The following is a 16,122-nucleotide window of genomic DNA, read 5'->3' on the forward strand; positions in this document are numbered from 1 at the left end:
AGTATACCTATGCCAAAGACGACCATGAGCAATCAATGTTTCCATCAGCGATAGTGCTGTCGGCATGACCAGGTATTTCAACTGAAGCGATATTGTGGGAAGGAAACGGTTCTCAATAAACTTCCTCATAAAATAGAAATTAACAGCCAAAGTTCCGTCACTCTGCTGCATAGCACCAAACCCAAAGCATCTTGGCAGGTAAAACGTTTTCAAATGATAAATGATACATACAATGTGTAATTAGCTGCGCTGTCGTCGTGTTGCGTGATACTTGTACTGTTCTCCTCCATATCTTTCTTTGTTGTAACAGCGTAAATTCATATCTTGGAAGTGACTGGGGTCATTTTAAAAGACATTTGTCGTGATAGAATTATCAGTCATATTTTTATGTTCGTAGATTTCAAACTTTCCTGAGGATGTTAATATCAACCTTTTCAAAACGCGTGAAATGTTCTTGTGAAATATACATTAGGACATCATACACTGCCATTGATTGATTTTTTTAATAGCATTTTGACTGATTTGACAAAATAAGTTCAATTAAAATGTATATCAATGTACAAATTATTGTTTGTCACTCTTGATTATTTAATCCCCTCTCAAACCACTTAATATTACAATAAATTATTCATCATAAGAATGCAATATAAAGGAATTGCAGTTTTGATAACAGTTTTGAATATCTAAAAGCCATAAATGATGCACGAATTACATCATCCATTTCGTATTCAGCAACCTCGAAATAGGGTAAAATAATCAAATGCAGATGGTGAAATGCAGATGGTGCACGGTAAAACAAAGTCCGAGACAACAAAGAAAGATTGTATGGAGGAGAACAGTACAAGTATCACGCAACACGACGACAGCGCTGCTAATTACACATTGTATGTATCATTTATCATTTGAAAACGTTTTACCTGCCAAGATGCTTTGGTTTTGGTGCTATGCAGCAGAGTGACGGAACTTTGGCTGTTAATTTCTATTTTATGAGGAAGTTTATTGAGAACCGTTTCCTTCCCACAATATCGCTTCTGCTGAAATACCTGGTCATGCCGACAGCACTATCACTGATGGAAACATTGATTGCTCATGGTCGTCTTTGGCATAGGTATACTACCAATGTATACATACTACGAATATCACTGATATGCATTTTATTGTTCCAGCTATGATGGTCCCAACGGTAGATGTGTATAACACACTTCTATTGACGCATGTAGCGGAGGAAGGGGTTTTCAAGTATAAACGCACACTAAACGGTTTACCTCACAATGCTTAATTAGCAGTGTAACAACGTTCTGATACAGACCAAACACTCTTATAATATTTCGGACATCCATTAAACGTACTGTTTTTGTAATTTTTTCCAAATTCTGTGACGTGTTCCCTTTTGCCTATAAGGCGGAAATCCAGGAAGCTACGATTTCATGCAAAACCATGTTGGCATGTAGAAATGGTCATCTCGTTCTGCTGATATTGCCGATAACATTTCAGTAACAAGTTTTATATTCTTATAGGAGAGAGGAAATACGAAGAGAAACGGGCGTGAAAGGCAACAAAACTACTGACAATATAAGAATTTGATTGTATTAAAGGGATAAGTCTCAATTCAATTGATAAGGAATGATGAATGAACAGTATTCATCACCATTATCAATATTTCGTTTGTACAAAGAAAATTATAAGAATTATGTTATGGGCCAGTCTGATTTTGCCCTGTCTATCAAAGTTAACTCAAACACGGTGTGGTACGCGTTGCAGTATTCTTTTAGACAATTTCTATCTAATTTTTAGGAGTTCTGGGCATGCATTGCCTGACTGAGTCGTGCGTTTCCTCATCAACTTCAAACTGATTCCAGTTTTTGAGACTGAATTGATGTTAGCTGGATGAGGAAGTTGGAGGCTGGTATAAGCAAGCAATCACGTGACTGACGGCTGAAGGTCCCTTCGGAAGGAGGCAATTTATAGGATAATGTGCCGTGCCTAGGGACACACTTAAATATCAAAATGTTATATCACAGCAAGGGGACTCGACGTAGACATTCACCTGTTTTCACCTGAAAATGGTAGGGTCACAATCCCATAACTCTCCCATTATCCTCTCCCAAAAATAATGTAGAAGTCAATTTTGTTGAGAGGTGATCTGGCCATTTCAAACCTCACCCCTACTCTCCAGTTCTACCCCCTTCAACAACAACAACAACAACAACAACAACGAAAAAATATTTTTATTTTCTTTTTACTATTATAATCTGTTATTATTGTTATTATTATTATTATTTTTTTTTTTTTTTGGTTTTCTGGCATGGACAGGTGACGTCTTTAACCTTATCGAATTCACCACTAGTGGTTTCCACTGACTTGTGAAACTTGTCACAACAGAGCTTTGGCTAAAAAATGTTATTTTGTCTAATATCATTTCAGCATTTCAACGATTTCTAATAATGTATCTCTTTGATCTCTCTCTCTCTCTAATCTTTTTACCTATAGGTGTAATCATGGTTAGAAGTACGTTACTTGGAATCATAGCTCTTGTTATACTGAGATGCTCCTTTGGTAAGTATCAAACTGCATGAGAATCATAAGGCCTTAAACATAAAGCAAAACATTGGGTAAATTAAAGTTCGATGCTAGCGCTAGTGTTAGTAAGATTTGTAAGATTTTATTGACTCTATCGACCCCGTCTCGGGTAGCGCCAGCAATAATCCAGAACTTTAAATTATTCGGTGTGAGCAGGTTGACCTTAAACTTCTGATGCCGTTCCGGTTGCTGTACTGTTTGGTCCGGTGTTGGATGTCATCCGCTGAACCGAGCTCCAAGATTCTCGGTGGCGATTTAAGAGCTTTTTTTCGATTTGGCTAAGATCATACCCCTTGTAAGTTCAAGTTTGGAGTGATGTCTAACTAGCGTTTGATATTCGGACTAGACCCGCATTCACGTCCACTGAACTTGTTGAATATGCGCGTTGTATCAAGTTACAGTGTTTTTCATTCTTCGGATGAACGGACCTTCGATAAAACGCTACTTATTTCATTTTCTGATTAACGCCACAATTAACTGTCGAATCAAGGGTTTTTTAATCTATTTTCTGATTAACGAATATTCTTTGGCAAGTTTTCGAGTTGATTGTATGAGTTGTCCACAATGTACAAATTCTTCTTGTTAGTGCATTCTTTCTTTTTTTTTCTTTCCTCAGAGCATGAATAATGGAACATGTAATAAGGTTGATTTGTAACTGTGTATATATTCCTTTTGATTCATAAATGCCTTTAATTTATGATTTCTTTAATTTCCTTGCTACAGTCAACTCATATCTACTCAAGATTATTTGTGATTTATGTTTTGTGAAAAAAGAAAATGAAATCAATTGAATTGATAGGTATAGGGAATTTGTGTGTTTCAGAATATAAACACACCTTCGGAATAATTAACCTTATTTCATTTTCGGATAAACTAACCTTTGGATTAGCGAACACCACCCATACTTCCATTTTTTTTTTCTGAGGCACTGTTTTCTTTTTGTTTTCTTGTCTATACCCATACGCCTACACCGCGTCAATCGTCATGTCTTGATCTACTGGTCATTAATATCGGCAGACATGATGAACTGACAGATTTAGTCAGCCCTGTATGGAGTTTTTCCCCTCTTGCATCATATTTAATAATTGAATGAACAAGGAACGTTCGCGGGGGTTCATTACACAGTGATATTAGTCATGTTGACGTGTCAATTACAATGATGCGTTCGAATCGCTAATCATGACGAAGCAAGAACAATTCTTGATGGGAAGGACTTGCTTCTTTTGAAATGATGATAGAAATATATCTAATTAAAGATTTGTTGCAAGGCAGAGAGAGACTTGCAGGGTTTTTTTTTTTATTATTCAGGAATATGGCAGATACACAATTACTATCGAAAACATCTGAAACTGCATGTAAAACTTCAGAAGTTTTGTCCAATTTGACGAACAATGATTGAATTCATTTCATATTTTATCTATGAAAGTCAACTTGACGTGGCATGGCGTTTCAGTATGATACATGCACAGCAGTCCTTGCAGACTTCCCACTTCTAATTATGATAGCATCCTCCGATATGCTGTGAAATGACTTTTCACCCCTTGTCTTACAGGGTTGTTGTACGAGAAACTTGGCGTAGAAGACAGACGAATCTCCGACCTTCAGATCACGGCGAGTAGCTGTCAATCACCAAACCACTGCACAGCTCGAGCCCGACTCAATCTCATAGCAGGTGAATTCCCATGGAGACTGATGCTACATGTAATACGTCACTAAGATGACATCAGACGCGTCCACGTTAGAAAGATAAAGAGAGATCCTATTAAAATCTCAGATCAAAAGCGTTGTCAATTTTTATTACTGTGATGATAAGAACACAATGAATTGTCTAATTAGGGCCTATATATTCAAAATTGATTATCAAAGGAACTCACATGTATCTTCTTTACTTCCTCGATGTTATTACGGAGGTAATATGATCGCTTATGAGGCCCCAACATTTATCTCGTCTTACTGGGGATCCTCCTGTATGGTACTTTGATTTTTTTCCTTGTATCATATCTCTGTTCCTGTCACAATGTTTTCCTTACCTCTCATGTGCAAAGTCAACCATGAATGATGATGAACCATGTGTACACTGTATATTTCCTTTTCTAAAGTGATTTCGTTGATTACCTGTACCATGCAGAAACAATGAAATTACATGAAAATGCATATTATCGATTGATCCTATCATCATTTTATGACTTGATCTGCGTGGCTTTTAAACATTATAAATAATGCTGGTAGAAGCAGAAACATAATCGTGCATTTTTTTTTTCATGGTGGTGGTATTATGATTGCTTCTCTTCGATGACGTGTTCACCATTTTGATTTTTTTTTTCTTCGACTTCGTAGCCAATGGGAAAAAGGGAGCTTGGTGCGCCCTCACCAACACCCAGGGTGAGTGGATACAAGTCGACTTGAGGTCAACGCACCAGGTCGCTGGGGTCATGACCCAGGGCAGGAGTGATGCTCGTGAGTGGGTGACAGCTTTTGGTGTTCACTACAGCCTTGATGGTTTGACCTGGACATCAGCACTGAACGCCGTTGAGGCTGGGTCCGAGGTAAATTAATGACATCATGGTGACACACATTATCTGAAAAGACATATCTTGGCTGGGTTTGTTTTATTTCTGTACTTTTTTCCAATGTCCTCATAAGTGAAGTACAAAAAAAAAAAAAAACCGCCAAAAAACAAAGAAGAAAGATTAAGATTTAGCGAAACAGGAAAAAATGATTTGCTACCGATTGCTTGCATTTGAGCTCTGACATGGCAAAATGCAATTTGAGGAATATACTCATAGCACTGGAAATCAAGCAATGATTGCATCATGTTTTTGACATTGGATATCAATTTCCGATACGACAAATGCTTATTTTTTGCCAACTTTCACAACTGGACGCCAGGTGAGTGCTAGTGTCATACCAGAGTTCATCGCCTAAAACACCAATTCGCTTCCTACTCCACACACGAATATATTATGGGGTCATTGGTTTTGCTTTTCTGGTCCTTATTAGCAATATGTCATGTATGCGTTTGTTTTTTGTTTGTCTGTATTCAATTCTTTTTCTGACAGGTTTTTGAAGGCAATACGGATAGCTCCACGATCGAAACGAACGATTTCGCCGTGCCGATCACGGCAAGATTTATCCGCTTTCTGCCGACCCAGTGGCAGGCCCATATTTGCATGAGGTTCGAACTCGTTGGGAAGGTGGTGGCAGGTGCGTATCCTATCAACCTGTGGGCAACTGCTCATGATAACTGTGATAATCGCTCCGTCTGTGTATATCCTTCGCAGTGCCGAGAGCTGTAGCCATTATGACCTGTTGTCCACTTTTATTCTCCTTAGTAGTAAGGACTGTTGAAGTTGAACAGAAAAGAAAATGCAAAGAGTATCCTTACATGATGTATTAATTGTTTCATGAATAAGGATCAGTATACCATAACTGCATATAGGATAAGATAATTTTGGCTGCTGGTATGACTTAAATTGCTGAAATAAATTTTCTCTTTTTTGTGTGATAACTTATACATATTCAGCTTCAAAAGCTTTGATACTATCACATTTGAATTTCATCGACACATTTCAATCAAGTAAAGAAACTTATATAAATAATGCTATATACAGTACTGTTATCATGATTGTACTTTCCTGTCCATAGGACGGTAAAAACTTTAATAATACGTACATAAAGTTAAATATAGACAATAAAATCGACTGTATGTTACTGTTTGAATTTGTTGATGGAACTAATTTGTAGTCTAATAGATTATGTAGTAAGTTAACTCAACGTTTAAAAGGAGCATGACTGGGACCGTACATATCTAAAAAGGATTTTAAAAAAATCTGAAGTGTGTTTTGATAGTATTTTATCTAAACAAAGAAGAAAACAAACTCTATTTTTAGAACTTCAGTACAATAGAAATCTATTTCTAACAAGATTGTTCCATACCATGAGTGTCTTTACCAGTGATAAAACTATTTAAATGAAATTACTGTTTACATGTAAAATCATAATTCTTTGTGCAATTATGTTGATATTTTTAGTCGTATGTATAGCAAAATGTTGACTTAGAAGACAATTTAAAATCATTCGTTGTTGATGTATATAATAATGTATGATATTACAAAGGGCATATAGCTCTGAGGAGATTGTGAAATGCTATGCAGACGTTTTATATGCTTTTGGAACAATCAGAAACTGCTGGAAGAGAAATGGCGCTCGGGATGAAAAGTGGTGTCATAGCAGACGACGCCATCTCCGCTTCTAGCTCCCTCAGCGTCCATACACTGCCTGTCATGGGTCGGCTTGACTCGCTGCAGGGTTAGTCGTTTTACTTGGTATTTCTATAATATTGAGCAATTGACATTCGATTATATTACCGGTGTTCCGGTGGCCCGGATGCCCGTTGGTCCGGGGTCACCAAAATTAGATGTTGGGACATAATAATTATATCCAAAAGATGAAATGATTTGGTGACCAACAAATTTTGTGATAGTCTACATTGCTTTTAAGTGCTTTTCTAAATCAGAAAAATGGAGAATAACTTCTGGCTGTGTGCTTGCTGTAAGTTTGCGATGAACCGATTAACAGCAAGATGTGCGCAACCAGGGTGGCCAGATCACCGCCATAGTCTTCACAGCTAAACTCAGTCTATTTTATGGCCACAATAGTTACCTCTATCAAAAATCGGAAGCATCTATACCCCTTTACTGATGTCTGTTCTTTCCGGCAGTACGTGGTTTTCTAAGCATGTTATCATACTTGCCAATTTTCGCACAGTTTTCAGAGTTTATAATTATTTTTGTTATTATTATATTACTTCATAATGTTTTTTCTTTTTTGTCGTAGTACATGGTATTTAAAGCGCTTTAACGTATCCGACAGTTCTTTCATAATTATCATGGTTGTATTATTCTCCTGTTTCATTAGATTATTTCATTTTTTTTTCTGCATTTTTCGGGTCACTGAATTTCATTGCCCGGCAGTCAAAGAGCGAAATTGAAAGGTACTGTTTACCATTGGGAGCACTGATTTTAAAAAAAAAATGTTCGAATTATCACATCTTTTTAAATGCATATGTGTGGGGTAGTTGAATCATAAAACATGTTTTTAAAAACTGTTTTTCTCAATACACCATAACTGTAAAGGCGGGTTGTTGTTTTTTTTTTAGAAGCAATTTTATTATAACTACTGTTCTCAATTTGTATATTTAGTAATAATACTTAACATTGTTTATACTGATTTACATTTTTACATTAGATGTTTCTGTCCCTAACTCATATTTGAAAACTATTTTAAAGCACTAAAGCTAGATTTTTGTTTCATCTGCAAATGGTAAATAGTGCCTTTAATGATTCCAATTTAAGAATATTAGTGTGGATCTCAATGCTTTGGAAATCTTTTGACACTTGATGCTAACACACACACACACATACACATACAAACACAGTATTCAAATGTGTGAAAAAGTATGTCATGTACTGACGGGCCGTTAGCAATCGCCCCGTCACTGTACAGACATGCTAACCTGGAAACATTAAACTGCACATTGCTTGAATTTGAGAACATTCTGAAGCAAATGACAAACACAACAATAGATGTATAATGTACTCTTAAGTGAATCCCACGAGGATTGGAACGATCATCCCCCAGCATTCCCACTGATTCCCACTGGTCAGTTACTAGCCATCTCCTTTAATGGGTCATCTAGAAATGTGAACGCAGGTAATTTCTGTGTAAGGCAAGGTCACTTTCTCTCAGTGTTTTCTCTCGTTCCGGCGTGGGTGTAGGTGACGGAAAAGGAGGCTCGTGGACGGCAAGGGCCAACGACGGCAATCAGTGGATCAAAGTCGACTTCAGACGGATGTACCACGTGACAGGCATTACCACCCAGGGGCGCCCCGAGTCTGACCAGTGGGTCACAGAATTCAAGATAGCCTACAGCCCAGATGGTATCACGTGGTCATTCGTAAAAGATTGCGCTGACAATGACAAGGTACATGTTATAGCGTTTGGGAGCGTAAAAGGATCAGATCTATTTAGGGGAAAAAAGATCGATGTTGATATCATATTCAGTATTTGTGTGAAAAAATAAATCATTTTCTCTCTTTTTTTTCCTGTCATCTGATAGGTAAAGGACTGTAACATCCGTGTAAAGTCCTTTTGCTGAGTTGGAGCACTTTTCGGGAGTAACCGTTGTATATATATATATATATATATATATATATATATATATATTATTTGTGTCTCATGTGAAGCTTAAATTGAATCAGAATGATATAAAGTCTAGAATCGACAAGGGGGGGGGGGCTCCATCGGGGGATGGGTTTCAATCTCCAATAATGTACGATGCAAAACATTAAGCAACTACAATGTATATACATGTATATATATATATATATATATATATATATACAAATATCTTTCATGTGTGCACATAATATGTTTATGTGCGTGTGTGTGTTCGTGTATCGTAAACAATTGGTAAATGCCAGCTAGGACGGTAGAAACGCAAGAGTAGTTGAACTGGATTCACTTTACCCCCAGCAAGGCCTCGACTTAATCCTCAACATTGAAGGCACAGTGAGGTTTGTTGTTTGTTGTTGTTTTTTCCCCTGAGTGGTAATGATGGAGTCAATGGAAACATAGACGCTGTATAATCTATCTAACTCATCTGCTGCTAGAGATTCGTTGCCAATTCGGATCCTGACACAAAGGTCAAAAACTCACTAGTGGAACCAATCAGGGCCCAGCTCCTGCGCATCCACCCGACCGCCTGGCACGAACGCATCAGTATGACGTTTGAGGTTTTCGGCATTGGCCCCGTACCAGGTGAAGTTACGCTAGCGAAAAACATTGCCATTATAAAGTAATGATTAATTATGTATGCATTAATAGATAGATAGATAAATAAATAAATAAATAAATAAATAAATAAATAAATAAATAAATAAATATATATATATATATATATATATATATAGAGAGAGAGAGAGAGAGAGAGAGAGAGAGAGAGAGACAGAGAGGGGGGGGGAGAGGGGGGGGGGAGAGGGGTCAACTGACAGAGAGAAAATGGATTTGGTTTTCCCATACTAGTATTGTGATCCAATAAAAAAGGTGTCTTTTTTATCATCAGCCGAGAATGCCAATGTTGAAATCACCTCTGCTACGTCTCCCCTCAGTATACATGTATTATCAAATCGACGTGCAAAATTGATGTGATGTTTGTTTACTTTTGATAGATTTTGAATCTATTACATATAATAGAATAATTCCCTACCTTGTGACATCACGTATAATTATTAACGTACAGGTCAACGATTTGATCCCCTCGAGTTGGGCATGCAAGACAGGCGCATTACTGATTCTCGGCTGTCGGCTAGTTCGTGCTATAACGACAGTACGTGTGCATCCCATGCTAGGCTTGGACAGAAACCAGGTTAGTACACCACTCTGTCTGATTACGCTGTGTCCGCTGATAACAGATCTAACATGAAGATTGAGATGTTTATGTCCCCAAGTGCCCGAACGATAACGTTCTTATCGATATCTCTTTCAATTATAAGGCAGATGCCACTTTCTACATTCTTTTCTACATACGTTCTAAAAAATGACTGATCAGCAAATTTGCACTGCACCGTTTTACACGATGTTGTTTGTTAGTAGGTAGACATAAAACTTTTGTTATTAATTTCCTAGGACCTCTCGAACCTGAACTTTTTTTCTCTCTCTTTGTTCCTTTGTCTGCATGTTTATTTTAAATGGGAGTTGTAGAACAAGATGTCTTTGGTACCGAATGTAAGACAAACTAGAGCCGACTTTCGATTTTGTAGAAGATTCACGACATAATAAGGCAGTTTCTCCAACATTCTATACTTTTTTGGTTCGACTTTTTTTTTTGAAATTTCAATTGATTTATTGTGAAGCCACTTGAAAGTCTCTCCAATGTCTGGAACCAAGTCAGTCCTCATTAATGTTCTGATCTTGACAGACAAAGAACTATAATCAGTTTGCTCCCATCCTGGACCATCTCATTCTACATCTTCGTTAGACAGAGATCAACCATGGGGCCTCAGAGAGTTAACCACAATGAAGCTCTAAAATCTTTGCATGAGGCTTTGTTAACTAAAACATCCTAATCATTTTTCAAGATAAAACTAACTGTCAATTCACTTATTAACTTTTCGGTTACCGAAACGATTACTATCTGAACATAGAAAAGGAAGTGTACTTATTGATAAATACATTTGGATTTGCAACAGTGCACCATGGTGAGTTAAGCTTCTGTCAAGTAGTTTCGATTTCCATTTTATTACGTAACAGATTCAAATGGCATTGGGGCGTGGTCGGCTGGAGTGCTTGACCACACCCAGTGGATCCAAGTGGATCTGACCGATAACCGTCTGATCCAGGGCGTGGTCACACAGGGTCGCTATGACGTCGACCAATGGGTGTCCAGTTTTAAGATGACGTACAAGCAAGATGGCGACAGGCGGTTTCAAGACGTTCTTGATACGAGTGGCGTCCCACAGGTTCAATGTTTTTGTTGTATTAGTCAGTCTATCTGTTCGTCACTTCTTGTCAGTCACTTGTCCAAGTGCACTCATATCACAAAAATCAAGTCTTTGTTTGTATTAAGAATGTTTGATCTATAAGAGTCAGACAAATCTATTCAAATTCACAAAGAAAAAGTCATTCCACCAAATGCTACCCAGTTGCACTTGCGTTACTGATCAATGCTATTGTCATAATAATGTTACCTACCTTGAAATGTTATTTCGTTGTTGGCCCTAGATTATGTCATTTCCTCGTTGTTATGTAATGTTGTAGGCCTATATAATTTTTGATTTGTTGGCATATATGGCAATGTTTTACTTCGGTACTCTGTGTAGCAATGTACTGGTATAAATAAAGTATTCCGAATAGTCCAGTATTAAGTAGCCTATATAGTTTACTGGATTTACATAAGACTATCATCAGCATTAATTGACATTGCTTTTGAAAAAAGAAGTATTACAAGTAGTAACATTACTCTCCAAAGAGAGGTAGAAATGGTTGTTTTTTTTATTTTTGATTTGATTTGTTTTATTTCTGCATTCAATCAAATATAATTCAAATACAAATTTCAAAAAATACAAAGACAAAGAATAGCAAGTGCAGTGAAATAAATCGATAACAGTATACAAATAGATACACATATAGGTGATTGCATTGAGCAGTGTATATACACAAAAACATAAAATAAAATACACAGTATTTTTCAGTAAATAACAAAGATCATTGAATGCAGGAGACCACCATCGTAAGCGATTAAGCTTAAAATGGATGGAGTCTCATGTGTCTTAATAGTATTAGTTTTGTTTTAACTTCGATAAGATAGTATACGAGTAGGAATCATTAGTGCTGCTGGTGAGTATAATTATTGTAGTAATAAATTGGTGTGGCTTGGATTGGTTTTGTTTCGATTGGTTTGATTTAGTTTGATCCATGTACAGTATTTGTCATCACAGTACCGTGGCGGATTAAATAAATGGTATATTTTTACATACACAAAAATAAGAAGATATACAAAGCACAGAACTACCAAGTTTCAATGTATCTGCAGAATGCTTCCTGCTGAAATATTTCTTCATGTTCAGATAGAAGAATGTATAAGAATCTCCCTAATTAATGAGTTATTTTTGCCCATTGAGATGCATGTAAACCACATGTTTTGTGGAAGCTCCCTGGCTTTTGATGGCAGAATCATAGTGAGCATTGTCATTTGTAAAATGAAGCAAAAAAGTCAAATTGTACATTTATACAATTGACGTGACGTAATCAAAACCTAACAATGATCTTTCGTTTGAATACGTACAGGTCTTTGTAGCGAACGAGGATCGGAATTCTTACGCTGTCAACACGATCGCCGTCCCGGTAACGGCGCGGTTCGTTCGGATTCACCCTGCATCCTGGGTGGGCCACATTAGCATGCGATTTGAACTGTTTGGACTCAACCCAGGCAGCGGTATGTAGATGACTATAGTGTTGATATTTATAGTCAATAGTAAGATGATTACAGTAACGATGGCTATGTTTCTTTTCTTTCTTTCTTTTTTTGATAAGACAGATGTCTTAGCAAATAATTAGAATAGATAAATGTCAGAAACAGGGCCAAGATTGTAGTTGTCGTTGAAAGTATGATTACTCAAATTCCGAAACAGACGCATTGAAAATTTGCGGTGAGAAACCCTGAAGGAGACTCGTGACATGCAACCATTAAAATTTGTTTGATAGTAATAACGCATTTCTTGCTTTGTTTTCATTTCATATATATATATATATATATATATATATATATATATATATATATATTTCTATTTATTTATTAATTTCTTTCCTTTTTGCTTACTGGAATCATCTCCTGCACTAAGAAGTGCATATGAGATTAATCACAATCATTGACAAAGGGAAGGGAGCCCAATAATTTGTGTGTTCTTCAAATAAACTGGTTGGTATTGACAACATGATTCATATCCACTCTTTAATGCTATGTATGCATTATAGAACAGCAAACTCCAGGTAAACTGGGCATCGCTGATGGTCGCGTCTCCAGCACCAGTCTCGTGGCCTCATCCTGTCGGGACATGGCACACTGCGCCGATCATTCTAGACTTAACAGACGTCAAATTGGCAACGTTGGTGGTGCGTGGATCGCAGGTGTAAGTGTTGTACTGATATAGATATATTGTGCTATGCCTGACCATTTTAAAGCTGGCTTTACTTAATATACATGTTAAATATATGATGTCAGAAATTTCAGCTAATCCGGTATTAAATCATATGAAACTTACAGAATTTAAAAGTTTTATATACTTTCAAAAATAATGAACGCGTTTGCATAGAAATTAGGTGATGATATTATGACCTCACAAGTACCTCATTCACATACATAATTTATGAATCTTCACTAAAGATATTTTCCCCCTTTTTAACATATTCACGCTGGCACAAATTGATGCCAAGGATATAATTTCTTCTTGAAGTCATGTCAAAAAAAGAAATTTGAGAGAGACCATTGCCATTGTTTTGTCTTTTGTCGAAAAAAAAAATTGAAGTAAACGTTAATTAAGTATCTTAACTGTTTTGTCCGCTGTCACATTAGTTTCCTTATTCCCCCGATTATACTTCATGAAACCATAGTCAGCTTGAATATGTAGTGGATTTTCATGTGAAAATATGTACTTGAAATGATTCCATGTCCGATAAGTCAAAGATTTTCTTTAAAGATCAATTTCCTTTCATATCCTTCAGTCCTCTCGCGAAGATGAATGGATTCAAGTCGACCTGCGCAGTGCGTTTGAAATAACAGGGGTCACCACGCAGGGTAGACATGATGCACAGCATGACGAGTGGGTGACGTCATACACTGTGTGGTACAGCATAGATGGAAAGGACTGGACTGCTGTCACTGACTGTAGTCCTCAGCCAAAGGTACTAGAACAGCCATTTAATGGTGTCATTTCACGTTTGCTAATTGCAAATAAATACATTCTTTCTTATGATATTTTGTTTGATTTTGATTGTTTTGATTTATTTTTCTTCCAACACAATTTTATACATAAATCAAGATTCTTTTCAGTAATGTCACATAAAATATCAGTAAGCAGATTACAATGTACATGATTCAAAGAAGGAAAATTGATGTGTAAATTAATTCCATTAACAAAATATAATTCGTATTACCAAATTTCAAAATAATTACCTGAGAAATTATGCGGAAGAAGGACTGCCACCATATTAAAGCAAAAGCTTGAACACGTGGCAGCCCAGGGACCTATCTACATAATACACATATTGTTTGCGGAATGAGGAAATACTACAAAATATAATACACTGTAAATACATTATGTTTTATATTCTAGTGCATAGATACGAATAGAAATAAAGTGAATTATGATGATGATGACGACAGGGTAATGATGAGAGGAGAAAATGTGATAATGAAGATGAAAGTGATGGTGGTGATGATGAAGATAATGGGAATGAAATGAAATGATAAACACAGAAACATAATATATGCAGGTATTTCTCATATCATTAATGTTACCAGTATTGTCTGTTTGAGTCATTACTACCTTACTTTTATCATCATTGTTATTATCAGAAATACTTACTTCAACACCAGAGTTGGCGTAAAGAGGTCAAAAGAATTTCGTAAAAACAATACGCAATACAAGCAACACATTGATATTAAACTCTAAACGGCACTTGGGTGCCATAGGGATACGTTGTCGCTTTCCATTGCCTCAAATATCGTTAGTTGTAATTGGAAAGTATACACACTGGTCACATGATGACAACTATAGGCACTGACCGTAGACGTATTAATATTGTATTCTAAGGTACTGACTCAGGTATGCGAGCTTCGAGACCACCTGTGTTAGTTGTCTGCATCTTTACCGCTATTACTAGTACATGTGTATACAAGCACATGTAGGTTAGAAGAGGTTATTTATCAAAACAACTCTCAAATTCAAAGAATTAAAATGTCTCAATAATTCAGTCATTTCCAGTGGTGTATACCGGCCCCACTTGCACATCTGTTTTTATCCAAAATGTAGACATTTCCCGCCAATTTCGACAAGGAAAGTACCGTACACAACGCTGTGAGTCCGCCATTTGCGGCTCGATTTGTCCGTCTTCAGCCGGTGTCGTGGAACAACGCCATCAGTCTGCGATGGGAGCTGGTTGGCAAAGGGCCAGTAATTCGTAAGTTTAAAGTTAAATGTGTAAAGTGATCACGTCCACACACACATACACACAAATACACACACACAAACACACACACACACACACACACACGCGCGCGCGCGCGCACACACACACACACACACAAGAATACATATTAAACATAAGTATTCGTAATCATGTATTCATGAGGGCATTGTTATCATCCTTAAAGGGGATATCTCACTGAGCGGCGAACGTTTGCGAACGTACCGAATTTGGGATTTCGCCAGGGTTCGTAGAGGGTTGCAAAAGGTTCGTTAACAGTTGCAAGAAAGTTCGCTAACGGTTTTTATTGTCGCAAGCAGTTTTTCTTGTCGCAAAGAAATTTTGAACATGTTCAAAATTTCTTTGCGAATTTGTATTTTCGCTAACAGTTGCAAACATTCGCAAAACACTCGTAAGAATTCGCAAACGGTCGTAATACGGTGTCGCTAACGTTTTTATTCGATTCGCCACTGCTAGCGAACAAGTAACCATATGGTTCTTATGTAAAAGCTCCTGAAACAGGCAAGGTTTCTTGAAGCTCTTGACATCTCCATCATGTAATTGCTGTAAAAGCTTTTCATTGTAGTTACCAAAGTCTGTCCTCTGCAACAACCACTCTCTGATCCAAACAGTCTTTCTTTTCTTCTTCCTTTCTTGTTTTTCTTCATCTTCTTTCTCTTCTTTCAATAGGGGAGAACAGCTTTTTCTACTAACACACATAACTCAATTAGAAAGAATATCGATTTTTTCATGTATATCACAAAATGGGCCCTTTCGGGCATTTATCCCATATTGGCC

The 16,122-nt window shown here is 37.0% G+C and overlaps 2 protein-coding genes across 2 annotated transcripts; both read left to right on the forward strand.

Moving 5' to 3' along the window:
• Positions 1-4,495: 4,495 nt before the first annotated feature.
• LOC140233274 (lactadherin-like) lies at positions 4,496-5,876 on the forward strand. Its single transcript, XM_072313385.1, has 3 exons — positions 4,496-4,547; positions 4,918-5,126; positions 5,640-5,876. Exons 1-3 carry the CDS (start codon positions 4,496-4,498, stop codon positions 5,874-5,876), a joined length of 498 nt encoding a protein of 165 aa, XP_072169486.1.
• Positions 5,877-6,797: 921 nt separating this feature from the next.
• On the forward strand, positions 6,798-16,037 carry LOC140233275 (lactadherin-like). Its single transcript, XM_072313386.1, has 10 exons — positions 6,798-6,888; positions 8,358-8,563; positions 9,252-9,399; positions 9,881-10,006; positions 10,891-11,099; positions 12,427-12,574; positions 13,114-13,268; positions 13,861-14,040; positions 15,171-15,318; positions 16,015-16,037. The coding sequence occupies exons 1-10, from the start codon at positions 6,864-6,866 to the stop codon at positions 16,035-16,037; spliced, it is 1,368 nt and encodes a 455-aa protein (XP_072169487.1). The 5' UTR covers positions 6,798-6,863.
• The last annotated feature ends 85 nt before the right edge of the window (positions 16,038-16,122 follow it).

This window comes from Diadema setosum, chromosome 9 (assembly GCF_964275005.1).
Source record: "Diadema setosum chromosome 9, eeDiaSeto1, whole genome shotgun sequence".
In the NCBI taxonomy this organism is placed as follows: Eukaryota; Metazoa; Echinodermata; class Echinoidea; order Diadematoida; family Diadematidae; genus Diadema; species Diadema setosum.